The 19,781-nt window shown below is 45.2% G+C and overlaps 1 protein-coding gene across 1 annotated transcript; it reads left to right on the plus strand.

The window, feature by feature from the left end:
* Window positions 1-2,245: 2,245 nt before the first annotated feature.
* On the plus strand, window positions 2,246-14,370 carry LOC129823277 (type-1 angiotensin II receptor-like). The gene is made up of 4 exons (XM_055882205.1): window positions 2,246-2,907; window positions 3,149-3,364; window positions 6,097-6,209; window positions 10,726-14,370. The coding sequence occupies exons 1-4, from the start codon at window positions 2,341-2,343 to the stop codon at window positions 10,904-10,906; spliced, it is 1,077 nt and encodes a 358-aa protein (XP_055738180.1). The 5' UTR covers window positions 2,246-2,340; the 3' UTR covers window positions 10,907-14,370.
* Window positions 14,371-19,781: the final 5,411 nt, after the last annotated feature.

The following is a 19,781-nucleotide window of genomic DNA, read 5'->3' on the forward strand; positions in this document are numbered from 1 at the left end:
GACAGAAGGTTACTTAAGGCAAAAACGAAAGGAGGGTGGATGGGTAGGCGTATAACGTATAGCGTCTAGCAACCCAAAGGCTACGTGTTTAATTCTCATCGTGGACATCTTTAGCATTTTTTAGCTAACGTTTCAGCCAGCTAGCCGCCTAGCTAACGTTTCAGCCAGCTAGCCGCCTAGCTAACGTTTCAGCCAGCTAGCTGCCTAGCTAACGTTTCAGCCAGCTAGCCGCCTAGCTAACGTTTCAGCCAGCTAGCGGCCTAGCTAACGTTAGCCACAACAAATTGGAATTCGTAACATATCATACAAATCGTAACTCAAAACATATCATACGAAATGGATGATGGACATCCACAAATAAATAGGTACAGTACCAAACGAAACGTAAAATATCACACTAAAATGAGAGTCTCAGATTTACGTAGACAATAATAGGAACTGCTCTGAGAGCAGGTTGCAGGGTAGTAACAGTGTACCTAAGACTCCGCTAATGGTGCATGTTTTAAACCCCATACACTAAACATTTCAAAGAATGCTTTAATGTTTATATCCCCACTATTTCACACTATATTATTTAATAATGAACATAAACGCTTATGTATCCTGAGGCACACAGGTTTGATGTTCACACAGAGAGGGGAGAGAGAGAGAGGGGAGAGAGAGAGGGGAGAGAGAGAGGGGGAGAGAGAGAGAGAGAGAGAGAGAGAGAGAGAGAGAGAGAGGGGGGGAGAGAGAGAGAGAGAGAGAGAGAGAGAGAGAGAGAGAGAGAGAGAGAGAGAGAGAGAGAGAGAGGGGAGAGAGAGAGAGAGAGATACCTATACCTCTAGAGGTAGAGAGAGAGAGGTAGAGAGAGAGAGGTATCTCTCTCTCTCTCTCTCTCCCCTCTCTCTCTCTACCTCTCTCTCTCTCTACCTCTCTCTCTCTCTACCTCTCTCTCTCTCTACCTCTCTCTCTCCACCTCTCTCTCTCTATCTCAGTTCTTAATCGTGTAGTTATCCAGGAAGGTAGTTTGGCAGCATGCAGTCTTTATTAACACAGGATCGTATCACAACATAAACACTCCTTCCGCGTTCACACACAGGCCGTACGGATGGACCATTTGATGAGCGTTCTGCAGTTTTACTGTTTCTATTCATTGGCTAAAGAGACGTTTAAAGAGAGGGGGTTGAAATCCAGCCCGTCATTTTTACAATATTAAATAACATCCAACATCTGGTTTTGATGGCCTCCTATTTTACATGTAAACCTGCCAGACGGTTTTAATGTGATGGTGTAGGATGAGCAGGGCCCTGTAGGGGTTAGGGTTTAGGGTGTAGGGTTTAGGGTTTAGGGTTTTGGGTGTAGGGTGTAGGGTTTAGGGTTTAATGTGTAGGATGAGCAGGGCCCTGTAGGGGTTAGGATTTAGGGTGTAGGGTTTAGGGTTTAAGGTGTAGGGTATAGGGTTTAGGGTGTAGGGTGTAGGGTTTAGGGTGTAGGGTTTAGGGTGTAGGGTTTAGGGTTTAAGGTGTAGGGTGTAGCGTGTTGGGTTTAGGGTTTAGGGTTTAGGGTGTAGGGTTTAGGGTTTAGGGTGTAGGGTTTAGGGTGTAGGGTTTAGGGGTTAGGGGTTAGGGATTAAGGTGTAGGGTGTAGGGTTTAGGGGTTAGGGTGTAGGGTGTAGGGTGTAGGGTTTAGGGTTTAGGGTTTAGGGTTTAGGGTGTAGGGTTTAGGGTGTAGGGTGTAGGGTTTAAGGTGTAGGGTGTAGGGTTTAGGGTGTAGGGTTTAGGGTGTAAGGTGAGCAGGGCGCTGTAGGGTTTAGGGTGTAGGGTTTAGGGTGTAGGGTTTAGGGTTTAAGGTGTAGGGTATAGGGTTTAGGGTTTAGGGTTTTGGGTGTAGGGTGTAGGGTTTAGGGTGTAGGGTGTAGGGTTTAGGGTTTAAGGTGTAGGGTGTAGGGTTTAGGGTGTAGGGTTTAGGGTTTAGGGTGTAAGGTGAGCAGGGCGCTGTAGGGTTTAGGGTGTAGGGTTTAGGGTGTAGGGTTTAGGGTTTAAGGTGTAGGGTATAGGGTTTAGGGGTTAGGGTTTAGGGTGTAAGGTGAGCAGGGCGCTGTAGGGTTTAGGGTGTACTGTGTAGGGTTTAGGGTGTAAGGTTTAGTGTTTAGGGTGAGTGCATAGACAGTCTCCTAGACTGTGTTTATGTCCTGTTGATAATGAAAGCTTCTCTCCTAGACTGTCCCTGAACTTTTTTGTGTTTCTTTCATAGGACTGACTGACTGAGGCCCCATATCGTATTTGTCCCCCAGACTGACCCCCCGTCAACCGTCCCCTCTTTGACCTCGCCCCCCCCGTGGAGCTGTTAAACCTGACGATGGAGAACTTTACGGCGGGAGGAGCATCGACCACAGAGACAGAAGGTATCCATCTGAACTGCAGCATGTCCGGGAGGCACAACTTCATCTTCACCCTGATCCCGGTCGTGTACGGCTGTAACTTTGTCATCGGCATGGTGGGGAACAGCATGGTGGTGGCGGTCATCTACCGTTACATGAAGCTGAAGACGGTGGCCAACGTGTTCGTCCTCAACCTAGCCATCTCAGACCTTACCTTCCTGGTCACCCTGCCCATGTGGGCCACCTTCACAGCCACAGGCTACCAGTGGCCCTTCGGTGGGTTTCTGTGTAAGGCCAGCGCTGGACTGGTTATGTTCAACCTCTACAGCTCCATCTTCTTCCTCACCGCGCTCAGCATCGACCGCTATCTGGCCATCGTCCACCCGGTGAGGTCGCGGCAGCGCCGTACTGTGCTCTACGCCCGTATCACCTGCGTCCTGGTTTGGCTCTTCGCCCTCCTGCTGTCCGTCCCCACGGCCCTGACCAGAGACCTGATGCACATCACCAACTACAACATCACCACGTGTGGCGTGCTGCACCCTGAGGTTTGGCACGAATAGGGCTATCCTTTCCCAATGTGACTCTTAAACGGGCACCTCTGTGTAAATATTTGTAATCGTTGTCTTTACTATTGTTGTTTTCAACTAAGTTGAGTGTAAAGTGCTTAATAAGGTGTGTAAATTGTTTAAAGTGTTTAAAGTATCAATCTTTCCCACCTGCTATCTACCATCCGGCTGGAGCATCCTACTGCTTTAAATAATCTAGTCAATTTAACCAATCAATCAGGGCTCCAGGCACCTCCTCCTCATCATCAGCCTGATGAAGAGCATCCTTGGGTTCCTGTTTCCCTTCCTCATCATCATCACCTGCTACTGCCTGATTGGTCAAGCCCTGGTCAGTGCGAGGAGCATCCAGAAGACCACCCGGTCGAGAGACGATGAGGTGTTGAGGATGCTGGCGGCGGCTGTTCTAGCTTTCTTCCTGTGTTGGGCGCCCCACCAGGTGTGAGGAGACTCCCGCCACACACACACACACACACACACACACACACACACACACACACACACACACACACACACACACACACACACACACACACACACACACACACACACACACTATACTCTGAAGGGACTCTGCTAACACACTTTATACTAAAGTTATTCACTTATTCAATTATTATCCTGTTATTATCCCGTTATTGTCCTGTTATTATCCAGTTATTATCCAGTTAGTGTCCTGTTATTATCCAGTTATTATCCCGATATTATCCAGTTATTATCCAGTTATTATCCAGTTATTATCCAGTTATTATCCCGTTATTATCCAGTTATTATCCAGTTATTATCCAGTTATTATCCAGTTATTATCCAGTTATTATCCCGTTATTATCCCGTTATTATCCAGTTATTATCCAGTTATTATCCCGTTATTATCCAGTTATTATCCAGTTATTATCCAGCTATTATCCAGTTATTGTCCAGTCATTATCCAGTTATTATCCTGTTATTATCCCGTTATTATCCAGTTATTATCCAGTTATTATCCCGTTATTATCCAGCTATTATCCTGTTATTATCCAGTTATTATCCAGTTATTATCATGTTATAATCCAGTTATTATCCAGTTATTATCCAGTTATTATCCAGTTATTATCCAGTTAGTATCCTGTTATCCAGTTATTATCCAGTTATTATCCAGTTGTTATCCTGTTATTATCCCGTTATTATCCAGTTATCCAGTTATTATCCAGTTATTATCCAGTTATTATCCAGTTATTATCCAGTTATTGTTCAGTTATTATCCAGTTATTATCCAGTTATCCTGTTGTTATCCCCTTATTATCCAGTTATTATCCAGTTATTATCCCGTTATTATCCCGTTATTATCCAGTTATTATCCTGTTATTATCCCGTTATTATCCAGTTATTATCCTGTTATTATCCCGTTATTATCCAGTTATTATCCTGTTATTATCCCGTTATTATCCCGTTATTATCCAGTTATTGTCCTGTTATTATCCCGTTATTATCCAGTTATTATCCAGTTATTATCCAGTTATTATCCAGTTATTATCCAGTTATTATCCTGTTATTATCCCGTTATTATCCAGTTATCCAGTTATTGTCCAGTTATTATCCAGTTATTATCCAGTTATCCTGTTGTTATCCCCTTATTATCCCCTTATTATCCAGTTATTATCCAGTTATCCTGTTGTTATCCCCTTATTATCCAGTTATTATCCAGTTATTATCCAGTTATTATCCAGTTATTATCCCGTTATTGTCCAGTTATTATCCAGTTATTATCCAGTTATCCTGTTGTTATCCAGTTATTATCCTGTTATTATCCAGTTATTATCCCATTATTGTCCAGTTATTATCCCGTTATCCTGTTGTTATCCTATTATTATCCAGTTATTATCCAGTTATTATCCAGTTATTGTCCAGTTATTATCCAGTTATTGTCCAGTTATTATCCTGTTATTATCCAGTTATTGTCCAGTTATTATCCAGTTATTATCCAGTTATTGTCCAGTTATTATCCAGTTATTATCCCGTTATTATCCTGTTATTATCCAGTTATTGTCCAGTTATTATCCTGTTATTATCCAGTTATTATCCAGTTATTATCCTGTTATTATCCTGTTATTATCCAGTTATGCTGTTGTTATCCAGTTATTATCCCCGTATTATCCAGTTATTATCCACTTATTATCCAGTTATTATCCCCTTATTATCCGTTATTATCCAGTTATTATCCAGTTATTATCCCGTTATTATCCAGTTATTATCCAGTTATTATCCAGTTATTATCCAGTTATTATCCCGTTAGTATCCCGTTATTATCCTGTTATTATCAAGTTATTATCCGGTTATTATCCGTTGTTATCCAGTTAGTATCCAGTTATTATCCAGTTATGCAGTTATTATCCAGTTATTATCCAGTTATTACCCAGTTATTATCCAGTTATCATCCAGTTATTACCCAGTTATTATCCAGTTATTAGCCAGTTATCCTGTTTTTATCCTGTTATTATCCAGAGTTCCTGTTGTTATCCTGTTATTATCCAGTTATCCTGTTGTTATCCAGTTATTATCCCCTTATTATCCAGTTATTATCCAGTTATTATCCAGTTATGATCCAGTTATCCTGTTGTTATCCTGTTATTAACCAGTTATTATCCTGTTATTATCCTGTTATTATCCCATTATTGTCCAGTTATTATCCCGTTATCCTGTTGTTATCCTGTTATTATCCAGTTATTATCCTGTTATTATCCTGTTATTATCCCATTATTGTCCAGTTATTATCCCGTTATCCTGTTGTTATCCAGTTATTATACAGTTATTATCCTGTTATTATCCTGTTATTATCCAGTTATTATCCAGTTATCCTGTTCTTATCCTGTTATTATCCAGTTATCCTGTTGTTATCCTGTTATTATCCAGTTATCCTGTTGTTATCCAGTTATTATCCAGTTATCCTGTTGTTATCCTGTTATTATCCAGTTATTATCCAGTTATCCAGTTATTATCCTGTTATTATCCAGTTATTATCCAGTTATTATCCAGTTATCCCGTTATTGTCCAGTTATTATCCAGTTATTATCCAGTTGTTATCCTGTTGTTATCCTGTTCCTCCCTAAATGTTCTCTTGAAGTGATGAGGAATGCCCTTTTTGTCTTTCTAGATCTGTACTGTGTAGTTAATGTAATCTCTCCCTCACCTTAGGTATTCCACTTCATGGAGCTCCTGGCCCAGCTAAAGGTTGTAACTAACTGTGTGATTGTGGACGTCATCGACACGGCCATGCCCTTCACCATCTGCATCGCATTTCTCAACAGGTAGCCTAGAGGTTACTAAAATCTAAAATCTCACGTAACTAAAATCTCACGTAATTGAATTACATTTACATTTACATTTAAGTCATTTAGCAGACGCTCTTATCCAGAGCGACTTACAAATTGGTGCATTCACCTAATGACATCCAGTGGAACAGCCACTTTACAATAGTGCATCTAAATCTTTTAAGGGGGGGGGGGCAGAAGGATTGCTTTATCCTATCCTAGGTATTCCTTGAAGAGGTGGGGTTTCAGGTGTCTCCGGAAGGTGGTGATTGACTCCGCTGTCCTGGCGTCGTGAGGGAGTTTGTTCCACCATTGGGGTGCCAGAGCAGCGAACAGTTTTGACTGGGCTGAGCGGGAACTGTACTTCCTCAGTGGTAGGGAGGCGAGCAGGCCAGAGGTGGATGAACGCAGTGCCCTTGTTTGGGTGTAGGGCCTGATCAGAGCCTGAAGGTACTGAGGTGCCGTTCCCCTCACAGCTCCGTAGGCAAGCACCATGGTCTTGTAGCGGATGCGAGCTTCAACTGGAAGCCAGTGGAGAGAGCGGAGGAGCGGGGTGACGTGAGAGAACTTGGGAAGGTTGAACACCAGACGGGCTGCGGCGTTCTGGATGAGTTGTAGGGGTTTGATGGCACAGGCAGGGAGCCCAGCCAACAGCGAGTTGCAGTAATCCAGACGGGAGATGACAAGTGCCTGGATTAGGACCTGCGCCGCTTCCTGTGTGAGGCAGGGTCGTACTCTGCGGATGTTGTAGAGCATGAACCTACAGGAACGGGCCACCGCCTTGATGTTAGTTGAGAACGACAGGGTGTTGTCCAGGATCACGCCAAGGTTCTTAGCGCTCTGGGAGGAGGACACAATGGAGTTGTCAACCGTGATGGCGAGATCATGGAACGGGCAGTCCTTCCCCGGGAGGAAGAGCAGCTCCGTCTTGCCGAGGTTCAGCTTGAGGTGGTGATCCGTCATCCACACTGATATGTCTGCCAGACATGCAGAGATGCGATTCGCCACCTGGTCATCAGAAGGGGGAAAGGAGAAGATTAGTTGTGTGTCGTCTGCATAGCAATGATAGGAGAGACCATGTGAGGTTATGACAGAGCCAAGTGACTTGGTGTATAGCGAGAATAGGAGAGGGCCTAGAACAGAGCCCTGGGGGACACCAGTGGTGAGAGCGCGTGGTGAGGAGACAGATTCTCGCCACGCCACCTGGTAGGAGCGACCTGTCAGGTAGGACGCAATCCAAGCGTGGGCCGCGCCGGAGATGCCCAACTCGGAGAGGGTGGAGAGGAGGATCTGATGGTTCACAGTATCGAAGGCAGCCGATAGGTCTAGAAGGATGAGAGCAGAGGAAAGAGAGTTAGCTTTAGCAGTGCGGAGCGCCTCCGTGATACAGAGAAGAGCAGTCTCAGTTGAGTGACTAGTCTTGAAACCTGACTGATTTGGATCAAGAAGGTCATTCTGAGAGAGATAGCAGGAGAGCTGGCCAAGGACGGCACGTTCAAGAGTTTTGGAGAGAAAAGAAAGAAGGGATACTGGTCTGTAGTTGTTGACATCGGAGGGATCGAGTGTAGGTTTTTTCAGAAGGGGTGCAACTCTCGCTCTCTTGAAGACGGAAGGGACGTAGCCAGCGGTCAGGGATGAGTTGATGAGCGAGGTGAGGTAAGGGAGAAGGTCTCCGGAAATGGTCTGGAGAAGAGAGGAGGGGATAGGGTCAAGCGGGCAGGTTGTTGGGCGGCCGGCCGTCACAAGACGCGAGATTTCATCTGGAGAGAGAGGAGAGAAAGAGGTCAAAGCACAGGGTAGGGCAGTGTGAGCAGAACCAGCGGTGTCGTTTGACTTAGCAAACGAGGATCGGATGTCGTCGACCTTCTTTTCAAAATGGTTGACGAAGTCGTCTGCAGAGAGGGAGGAGGGGGGGGGGGAGGGGGAGGAGGATTCAGGAGGGAGGAGAAGGTGGCAAAGAGCTTCCTAGGGTTAGAGGCAGATGCTTGGAATTTAGAGTGGTAGAAAGTGGCTTTAGCAGCAGAGACAGAAGAGGAAAATGTAGAGAGGAGGGAGTGAAAGGATGCCAGGTCCGCAGGGAGGCGAGTTTTCCTCCATTTCCGCTCGGCTGCCCGGAGCCCTGTTCTGTGAGCTCGCAATGAGTCGTCGAGCCACGGAGCGGGAGGGGAGGACCGAGCCGGCCTGGAGGATAGGGGACATAGAGAGTCAAAGGATGCAGAAAGGGAGGAGAGGAGGGTTGAGGAGGCAGAATCAGGAGATAGGTTGGAGAAGGTTTGGGCAGAGGGAAGAGATGATAGGATGGAAGAGGAGAGAGTAGCGGGGGAGAGAGAGCGAAGGTTGGGACGGCGCGATACCATCCGAGTAGGGGCAGTGTGGGAAGTGTTGGATGAGAGCGAGAGGGAAAAGGATACAAGGTAGTGGTCGGAGACTTGGAGGGGAGTTGCAATGAGGTTAGTGGAAGAACAGCATCTAGTAAAGATGAGGTCAAGCGTATTGCCTGCCTTGTGAGTAGGGGGGGAAGGTGAGAGGGTGAGGTCAAAAGAGGAGAGGAGTGGAAAGAAGGAGGCGGAGAGGAATGAGTCAAAGGTAGACATGGGGAGGTTAAAGTCACCCAGAACTGTGAGAGGTGAGCCGTCCTCAGGAAAGGAGCTTATCAAGGCATCAAGCTCATTGATGAACTCTCCAAGGGAACCTGGAGGGCGATAAATGATAAGGATGTTAAGCTTGAAAGGGCTGGTAACTGTGACAGCATGGAATTCAAAGGAGGCGATAGACAGATGGGTAAGGGGAGAAAGAGAGAATGACCACTTGGGAGAGATGAGGATCCCGGTGCCACCACCCCGCTGACCAGAAGCTCTCGGGGTGTGCGAGAACACGTGGGCAGACGAAGAGAGAGCAGTAGGAGTAGCAGTGTTATCTGTGGTGAGCCATGTTTCCGTCAGTGCCAAGAAGTCGAGGGACTGGAGGGACGCATAGGCTGAGATGAGCTCTGCCTTGTTGGCCGCGGATCGGCAGTTCCAGAGGCTACCGGAGACCTGGAACTCCACGTGGGTCGTGCGGGCTGGGACCACCAGGTTAGGGTGGGCGCGGCCACGCGGTGTGAGGCGTTTGTATGGTCTGTGCAGAGAGGAGAGAACAGGGATAGACAGACACATATTTGACAGGCTACAGAAGAGGCTACGCTAAAGCAAAGGAGATTAGAATGACAAGTGGGCTACACGTCTCGAATGTTCAGAAAGTTAAGCTTACGTAGCAAAAAATCAATAAAATTAAAAATCTTATTGACTAAAATGATATAGTACTGCTGGCTGGTGAAGTAGCCTGGCTAGCAGTAGCTGCGTTGTTGAAAGTGAAGCTGGCTAGGTGACCTCGACAGTTTCTCTAAGTTTCTCTAAACTACACAATTATCATGGATACAAGGACAGCAAAGACAACTAGCTAACACTACGCTAATCAAGTCGTTCCGTTGTAATGTAAGTTTCTACAGTGCTGCTATTCGGTAGAAGTTGGCTAGCTAGCAGTGTTAGCTAGCAGTGTTGGCTAGGTAGGAGGACGGCAGCGCGGCAGGCGAAACTAGCTGGCTAGCCAACCGATAATTACTCAAAGTTACACAATTATCTTAGATACAAAGCTAGCAAAGAAAACTATGTAGCTAGCTAACACTACACAAAACAAGTCGTTCCGTTGTATTGTAATCGTTTCTACAATGCTCTTCGGTGGCAAGCTGGCTAGCTAGCAGTGTTGGCTACGTTGCGTTAATTTCGAACGAAAATAGCTCGCTAGCGAACCTCAATAACGACGCAATTATGTTTGATAAAAGACGGCTATGTAGCTAGCTAAGATCAAACAAATCAAACCGTTGTACTGTAATGAAAATGAAAATCAGACCGTTGTACTATAATGAAATGGAATGAAAAGTTATACTACTATTCGGTAGACGGTGGACGTTTGCTAGCTGCTGGGCAGATAGCAGTGGACAACGAGACGACGAAATACGATAATTACGCAGTTATCTTTGATACACAGACGGCTATGTAGCTAGTTAAGAAGAAATTGCTAAGGTTGGACAAATTAAATCGTTGTACTATAATGAAATGTAATGAAAAGTTATAAAAGTTATACTACCTGCAGAGCGAATGCAGAGCGAATGCAAATGCGACCGCTCGCCCCAAACCGGATGTAAGATAAGGTTGGAGAGCATGAACCTAGATGTTAAGGTTATCTACGGTAGATAACCTAGAGGTTAAAGGGGCAGGTCAACTGGAAGGTGAACTGGAAGGTCACAGGAAGGTCACTGGTTCGAATCTTGACCATAACTGGGGAAAATCTAGCCTTGGTACCTGTACATTTGTTCTATCATTCCACTCCTTGCCACTCCTTGTCATGCTAAACATGTTTGGCATATGACATGGAGAACAAAGAGTGGAATGACAGCTCAAAACATGGCTGGATTTCAGGCTAAGAACATTGACAATAATAAAGTATTATCTGATGTTGTGTTTTTTTTCGCCAGCTGTGTCAACCCCATCCTGTACGGCTTCGTGGGACAGAACTTCAGAAAGAACCTGTTTCTACTGCTCCGCTGCTCCCCCGTTGGCCTGGCCGGGACACATCCCTCCATCTCCTCTAAGATGTCCGCCCTGTCCTACCGCCCCTCTGAGGCGCTGCACCTCACCAACAAGAACAATGTCTGATGTGAGGAGAGAAGGAAGTAGGAAGTAGGAAGTAGGAAGTAGGAAGGAGAAGTGTAGCTTGTGTAATTCTTTGGCTCTTCTGGTTGTGTGACGTGAGGAGTATGGAGGAATACACATTGTGGATGCCTCCCAAATGGCCCCCTAGTCCCTATATAGTGCGCTTTGGGCCCTGGTCAAAGGTAGTGCACCTTATAGGGAATAGGGTGGCATTCTCTGGTCAAAAGTAGTGCACTATATAGGGAAAAGGATGCCATTTGGTACACATCCCCAACTGTTATACCAAGCACTGAAGCATGGTTAGAAGTTGTACCATAGAACCGTAGAGAAATATAGGTAGAACATGGCTATTAAATACTGAGGGAATGTTTCCTTTGTGTCTGAATCATATGAGTTAGGTCAGGTTCGTTCGCTGCCTTGAACAACACACAGCAGAGGTGCATGGCTAGCTAACAGATTTCAACATACAGCAGAGGTGCATGGCTAGCGGACAGATTTCAATATACAGCAGAGGTGCATGGCTAGCTAACAGATTTCAACATACAGCAGAGGTGCATGGCTAGCTAACAGATTTCAACATACAGCAGAGGTGAATGGCTAGCTAACAGATTTCAACATACAGCAGAGGTGCATGGCTAGCTAACAGATTTCAACATACAGCAGAGGTGCATGGCTAGCGGACAGATTTCAACATACAGCAGAGGTGCATGGCTAGCTAACAGATTTCAACATACAGCAGAGGTGCATGGCTAGCTAACAGATTTCAACATACAGCAGAGGTGCATGGCTAGCTAACAGATTTCAACATACAGCAGAGGTGCATGGCTAGCTAACAGATTTCAACATACAGCAGAGGTGCATGGCTAGCTAACAGATTTCAACATACAGCAGAGGTGCATGGCTAGCTAACAGATTTCAACATACAGCAGAGGTGCATGGCTAGCTAACAGATTTCAACATACAGCAGAGGTGCATGGCTAGCTAACAGATTTCAACATACAGCAGAGGTGCATGGCTAGCTAACAGATTTCAACATACAGCAGATGTGCATGGCTAGCTAACAGATTTCAACATACAGCAGAGGTGCATGGCTAGCTAACAGATTTCAAAATGCAGCTTTAGAACAAAACAGCTGGGTGATTTCTGTTTACTGATGTGAAATACTATTACTGTACTTTGGTGTTGCTGTTTTGTGTTGTCGTCACACAGGTACATAGATGTGTAAGCAGACGCATACATACAGTATTTATACTGCACATTCAGTAAATGTTAGCTTTGAATATACTGTAGAGAAAAATAACAATAACATGGGAGGTTAGCATTTTATATCATACCCCCAAGACATGCTAACCTCCTCTGTTATTGTAATGGTGAGAGGTTAGCATGTCTTGGGGGTATGATATAAAATGCTAACCTCCCCTGTTATTGTAATGGTGAGAGGTTAACATGTCTTGGGGGTATGATGTAAAATGCTAACCTCCCCTGTTATTGTAATGGTGAGAGGTTAGCATGTCTTGGGGGTATGATATAAAATGCTAACCTCCCCTGTTATTGTAATGGTGAGGGGTTAGCATGTCTTGATGGTATGATATAAAATGCTAACCTCCCCTGTTATTGTAATGGTGAGAGGTTAACATGTCTTGGGGGTATGATATAAAATGCTAACCTCCCCTGTTATTGGTAATGGTGAGAGGTTAGCATGTTTTGGGGGTATGATATAAAATGCTAACCTCCCCTGTTATTGTAATTGTGAGAGGTTAGCATGTCTTGGGGGTATGATATAAAATGCTAACCTCCCCTGTTATTGTAATTGTGAGAGGTTAACATGTCTTGGGGGTATGATATAAAATGCTAACCTCCCCTGTTATTGGTAATGGTGAGAGGTTAGCATGTTTTGGGGGTATGATATAAAATGCTAACCTCCCCTGTTATTGTAATTGTGAGAGGTTAGCATGTCTTGGGGGTATGATATTTGTGCATGTGTAACTTTCTCTCTCATCACTAATCATGATTCATTCCGGACTATCCGTAACCACGGTAACATCCACATTAATGTAGAAGTGTTTAGAAACACATTAGATTCTTATTTACAATAAAAGTGACTCCATAATGACACAATACATTATTTACCATTCATTTCTATTGGGCACAAAATAATCTGAAACTCAACCAGAACAAACAGAAAATGTATCCAACAAGTTTGTAGAGTCACAAGCTTGATGTAATCATTGCATGCTAGAAATATGGGACCAAATACTAAACTTTCGACAACTTTAATACACATATATAAGTGAATTTGTCCCAATAATTTTGGTTCCCTAAAATGGGAGGACTATGTACAAGAAGTGGTGTACTTTGAAATGGTTCACCCGATATGGATGAAAATGACCTCAAAGGAAAGCTAACAGTCAGCACTTTAACCTTGTAGTCATTGTACCATTTCAATGATTACTGTCCCAGTACTTTTGGAGCTCACTGTATTTGTCCTATTTTTACACATGTAAGTGTAGCTACAAGCCTAGCTACCGTACAGGCCTGTACACTCCCATGCTCAACCAAATAGAATGACTTACCTACTAGCCTGCCGTCAGCTAGTGCACCATAAACTGAATTATGTCTACTACTCTGCTCTACTTGTAATTGTAAAGTTGATGATCTATGTAACTTCTGTGTCTGTGTTTGGTACCAACACCATGTGACTGTGTTTGGTACCAACACCATGTGACTGTGTCTGGTACCAACACCATGTGTCTGTGTTTGGTACCAACACCAACACCATGTGACTGTGTCTGGTACCAACACCATGTGACTGTGTTTGGTACCAACACCATGTGTCTGTGTTTGGTACCAACACCATGTGACTGTGTTTGGTACCAACACCATGTGACTGTGTTTGGTATCAACACCATGTGACTGTGTTTGGTACCAACACCATGTGACTGTGTTTGGTATCAACACCATGTGACTGTGTTTGGTACCAACACCATGTGACTGTGTTTGGTACCAACACCATGTGACTGTGTTTGGTATCAACACCATGTGACTGTGTTTGGTATCAACACCATGTGTCTGTGTTTGGTACCAACACCATGTGACTGTGTTTGGTACCAACACCATGTGACTGTGTTTGGTATCAACACCATGTGACTGTGTTTGGTACAAACACCATGTGACTGTGTCTGGTAGTACCAACACCATGTGACTGTGTCTGGTACCAACACCATGTGACTGTGTCTGGTACCAACACCATGTGACTGTGTTTGGTACCAACACCATGTGACTGTGTCTGGTACCAACACCATGTGACTGTGTTTGGTATCAACACCATGTGACTGTGTTTGGTACCAACACCATGTGACTGTGTTTGGTAGTACCAACACCATGTGACTGTGTCTGGTACCAACACCATGTGACTGTGTTTGGTATCAACACCATGTGACTGTGTTTGGTACCAACACCATGTGACTGTGTCTGGTATCAACACCATGTCACTGTGTTTGGTATCAACACCATGTGACTGTGTCTGGTACCAACACAACGTGACTGTGTTTGGTACCAACACCATGTGACTGTGTTTGGTACCAACACCATGTGACTGTGTTTGGTACCAACACCATGTGACTGTGTTTGGTACCAACACCATGTGACTGTGTTTGGTAGTACCAACACCATGTGACTGTGTTTGGTAGTACCAACACCATGTGACTGTGTCTGGTACCAACACCATGTGACTGTGTTTGGTATCAACACCATGTGACTGTGTTTGGTAGTACCAACACCATGTGACTGTGTCTGGTACCAACACCATGTGACTGTGTCTGGTACCAACACCATGTGACTGTGTTTGGTAGTACCAACACCATGTGACTGTGTTTGGTACCAACACCATGTGACTGTGTCTGGTACCAACACCAACACCATGTGTCTGTGTTTGGTACCAACACCATGTGTCTGTGTTTGGTACCAACACCATGTGACTGTGTTTGGTACCAACACCAACACCATGTGACTGTGTCTGGTACCAACACCATGTGACTGTGTCTGGTACCAACACCATGTGACTGTGTCTGGTACCAACACCATGTGACTGTGTTTGGTATCAACACCATGTGACTGTGTTTGGTACCAACACCATGTGACTGTGTTTGGTACCAACACCATGTGACTGTGTTTGGTACCAACACCATGTGACTGTGTTTGGTACCAACACCATGTGACTGTGTTTGGTACCAACACCATGTGACTGTGTTTGGTACCAACACCATGTGACTGTGTTTGGTACCAACACCATGTGACTGTGTTTGGTACCAACACCATGTGACTGTGTCTGGTACCAACACCATGTGACTGTGTTTGGTAGTACCAACACCATGTGACTGTGTTTGGTACCAACACCATGTGACTGTGTTTGGTACCAACACCATGTGACTGTGTTTGGTACCAACACCATGTGACTGTGTTTGGTACCAACACCATGTGACTGTGTCTGGTACCAACACCATGTGACTGTGTTTGGTACCAACACCATGTGACTGTGTTTGGTAGTACCAACACCATGTGACTGTGTCTGGTACCAACACCATGTGACTGTGTTTGGTACCAACACCATGTGACTGTGTTTGGTATCAACACCATGTGACTGTGTTTGGTACCAACACCATGTGACTGTGTTTGGTACCAACACCATGTGACTGTGTTTGGTACCAACACCATGTGACTGTGTTTGGTACCAACACCATGTGACTGTGTTTGGTACCAACACCATGTGACTGTGTCTGGTACCAACACCATGTGACTGTGTCTGGTACCAACACCATGTGACTGTGTCTGGTACCAACACCATGTGACTGTGTTTGGTATCAACACCATGTGACTGTGTTTGGTACCAACACCATGTGACTGTGTTTGGTATCAACACCATGTGACTGTGTTTGGTACCAACACCATGTGACTGTGTCTGGTACCAACACCATGTGACTGTGTTTGGTATCAACACCATGTGACTGTGTTTGGTACCAACACCATGTGACTGTGTCTGGTACCAACACCATGTGACTGGTATTGTGTGTGTGATGTGTTGTGGAACTGTGTTCTTATAGCAATGCCTTTGTATAGGGAGATGTAGTGGTGTACCGTTGTTCTGGGAGAAATTGATTTAGTGTTGCCAACAAAACGTTATGCTTTAATAACTGTAAAGTATAGCACCTGAGATCACGGAGATCCCAAAATTCCCTGTTTTTCCAGAAATCCTGGTTGGAGGAATCGTGATTTCCTGCATATTTCCCTCCTGATTCATGGAATTTTACAACTATGATTTGGAAAATTTGTGGAAAGTTACCAGAAACAACGTTAGGGAGACGTGACGATGAAGATCGAGTTTAACAGAAGCACTCCAGGTGATTCTGTACGTTAAGTACCTATGTGAAAGTGATTCTGTACATTGGGTGTATATTCTGTGTCCGGGCAGATCTGGTGTCTTTGTGGTATTGAAACGTGTTCACACTGTTCTCTAGATATTTTTTATTCTGTAAGTGTACAGTTCATCACAAATACACGTAAATATATTATTAAAACTGAAAAAAAAATCGAGATACGTACATATCCCTGTGATTTGTTATTGTTGGGTATTTCTTCATCGATAGGGACAAAGAGAGGCACAGGGTAGTAACCTATCCAACCAGTTGCATCATTTCAACATCGTCCTTATGCTTCCAAACGCCTGTCTGATGCTTCTGTTGCTCAGTATGTATTAACAATAATAATAATAAATGTAACGGTATTCGTCGTCTGAAGAAGAGGAATCATCGGACCAAAGCGCAGAGTGGTAAGTGTTCATGCTCGTTTTATTAAAACTGAACACTATAACAAATATAAACACGTGTCACGTTCGTCGTAACGATGAGACCAAGGTGCAGCCTGATTGGAATACATTCTTCTTTATTAAACGAAGAAACACTTAATCAAACTAACAAAATAACAAGAAGAATGTGAAGCTATAAACAACTAGTGCTGACATGCAACTACACATAGACAACTACCCACAAATACAGGTGAGAAAAGGCAACCTAAGTATGGTTCTCAATCAGAGACAACGATAGACAGCTGCCTCTGATTGAGAACCACACTCGGCCAAACACACAGAAATACAGATCATAGAAAAAGGAACATAGAACGCCCACCCAAATCACACAGTACCCCCCCCCCCTCCCCCCCTCCCCCCAAAGGTATGGACTCCGGCCGCAAAACCTGAACCTATAGGGGAGGGTCTGGGTGGACATTTCTCCGCGGTGGCCGCTCTTGTGCGGGACGTAGACCCCGCTCCACCTCTGGCTTGGCCCACTTAGGTGCGCCTCTAGAGCGTGGACCCTCGCCATCGACCCCGGACTGGGGACCCTCGTAGCGGGCCCCGGACTGGGGACCCTAGTAGCGGGCCCCAGACCGGGGACCCTCGTAGCAGGCCCCGGACTGGAGGGCGTCTGTGTAAGCTCCGGACTGAAGGGCGAGGGTGTCGTGGTAAGCTCCTGACTGGAGGGCGACACTGGAGGCTCTGGACAGGAGGGCGTCGCTGGAAGCTCCTGACTGGAGGGCGACACTGGAGGCTCTGGACTGGAGGGCGTCGCTGGAGGATCTGGACTGGAGGGCGACTCTGGAGGGAGGAGACGCAGAGACAGCCTGGTGCGTGGGGCTGCCACAGGGCCCACCAGGCTGGGGAGACCTACAGGAGGCCTGGTGCGTAGAGGAGGCACAGGTCGAACCGGGCTGTGGGGGAGCACTGGAGATCTAGTGCTTAACACTCGCACCTCTCCATTAGGCTCAATGCCCACTTTCGCCCGGCATGGGCGGAGCGCAGGCATAGGACGAACTGAACCCTCCCAGCGCCCCGGAGACACAGTACGCAGAGCCGGCGCAGGACACCCTGGGCCGAAACGAGGCACCGGAGACCAAACGCGTTGAGCTGGCACAATCCGCCCTGGCTGGATGCCCACTCTCTCATGGCACTTGCGGGGGGGCTGGCATATAGCGCTCCGGGCTATGAGCGCGCACTGGAGACACTGTGCCTGACCAGCATAACACGGTGCCTGACCAGTACCACGCTGCTTCCGCTGCTTCCGGTAAGCACGGGGAGTTGGCTCAGGTCTATCGCCTGACTCCGCCAATCGCCCCGTGTGCCACCCCCCCCAAAAAATTGGGGGCTGCCTCTCGTGCCTGCTGCGCTGCCTTGTCTCATATCGCCGCCTCTGACTGACAACATAATGAAAGCTCTTCTGCTTCTAGGATTGGTGAAGACGGCTAGTGTACACTGACAACATAATGAAAGCTCTTCTGCTTCTAGGATTGGTGAAGACGGCTAGTGTACACTGACAACATAATGAAAGCTCTTCTGCTTCTAGGATTGGTGAAGACGGCTAGTGTACACTGACAACATAATAAAAGCTCTTCTGCTTCTAGGATTGGTGAAGACTGACAACATAATGAAAGCTCTTCTGCTTCTAGGATTGGTGAAGACGGCTAGTGTACACTGACAACATAATGAAAGCTCTTCTGCTTCTAGGATTGGCGAAGACGGCTAGTGTACACTGACAACATAATGAAAGCTCTTCTGCTTCTAGGATTGGCGAAGACGGCTAGTGTACACTGACAACATAATGAAAGCTCTTCTGCTTCTAGGATTGGCGAAGACGGCTAGTGTACACTGACAACATAATGAAAGCTCTTCTGCTTCTAGGATTGGCGAAGACGGCTAGTGTACACTGACAACATAATGAAAGCTCTTCTGCTTCTAGGATTGGCGAAGACGGCTAGTGTACACTGACAAAAAAAAGAAGCAAATGCCAAGCGTGTGCAAAGCTGTCATCAAGGCAAAGGGTGACTACTTTGAAGAATCTCAAATGTAAAATATATTTTGATTTGTTCAACACTCTTTTGGCTATTTTGGTTACTACATGATTCTGTATGTGTTATTTCATAGTTTTGATGTCCTCACTATTATTCTAAAATGTAGAAAAAAGTAAAAAATAAAGGAAAACCCTTGAATGAGTAGGTTTCACTATTATTTTAAAATGTAGAAAAAAGTAAAAAATAAAGGAAAACCCTTGAATGAGTAGGTTTCTCCAAACTTTTGACTGGTAATGTATGTATTTCACATAACTGGGAAGGGATGCAGCCATGGATGGGCCTGGGAGTGCATAGGCCCACACAGTGGGGAGCCAGACCCAGCCAATCAGAATGAGTTTTTCCCCTCAAAAGTGCTTTATTACAGACAGAAATTCTCCTCAATTTCATTGGCTGCCCAGGTGGCTGGTGTCAGACGATCCCGCAGGTGGAGAATTCTCTAAAATGATGTTGGAGGCGGTTTATGGTAGAGAAATTAACATTCAATATTCCTGAAGTCACAATGCCAATTACACGCTCCCTCAAAACTTGAGACATCTGTGGTGTTGTCTGATAAAACGGTACATTTTAGAGTGGCCTTTAATTGTCCCCAGCACAAGGTGCACCTATGTAATGATCATGCTGTTTAATCAGCTTCTTGATATGCCACACCTGTCAGGTGGATAGATTATCTTGGCAAATGGGAAAATGCTCACTAACAAGGATGTTAACACATTTCTACACAGAATTTAAGAGAAATACACTTTTTTTGTATATGGAACATTTCTGGAATCTTTTATTTCAGCTTATAAAACATGGGAACAACACTTTACATGTTGCGTATATATACTTTTTCAGTGTATATACGAATCCCACAGTGCTCATCGTCTGTCTGGAAAGCCTCCGCAAAGGAAAACGGATGGTGGACCCCAAAGAGGGGCTTCTCCAGCAAGGTCCTTCTCCATAGATCTGGGATCATCAACTTCAGTTGCGGTTAGATTTTTTC

The sequence above is a fragment of the Salvelinus fontinalis genome, chromosome 25 (assembly GCF_029448725.1).
Source record: "Salvelinus fontinalis isolate EN_2023a chromosome 25, ASM2944872v1, whole genome shotgun sequence".
Lineage (NCBI taxonomy): Eukaryota > Metazoa > Chordata > Actinopteri > Salmoniformes > Salmonidae > Salvelinus > Salvelinus fontinalis.

Excerpts from the sequence above, each read along its gene's own strand:
- LOC129823277 (XM_055882205.1), top strand. The coding sequence starts at position 2,341 with ATGGAGAACTTTACGGCGGGAGGAGCATCGACCACAGAGACAGAAGGT. Across the intron at positions 2,908-3,148 it reads GTGGCGTGCTGCACCCTGAG|GGCTCCAGGCACCTCCTCCT; the intron begins GTTTGGCACGAA and ends CCAATCAATCAG. Across the intron at positions 6,210-10,725 it reads TGCATCGCATTTCTCAACAG|CTGTGTCAACCCCATCCTGT; the intron begins GTAGCCTAGAGG and ends TTTTTTCGCCAG.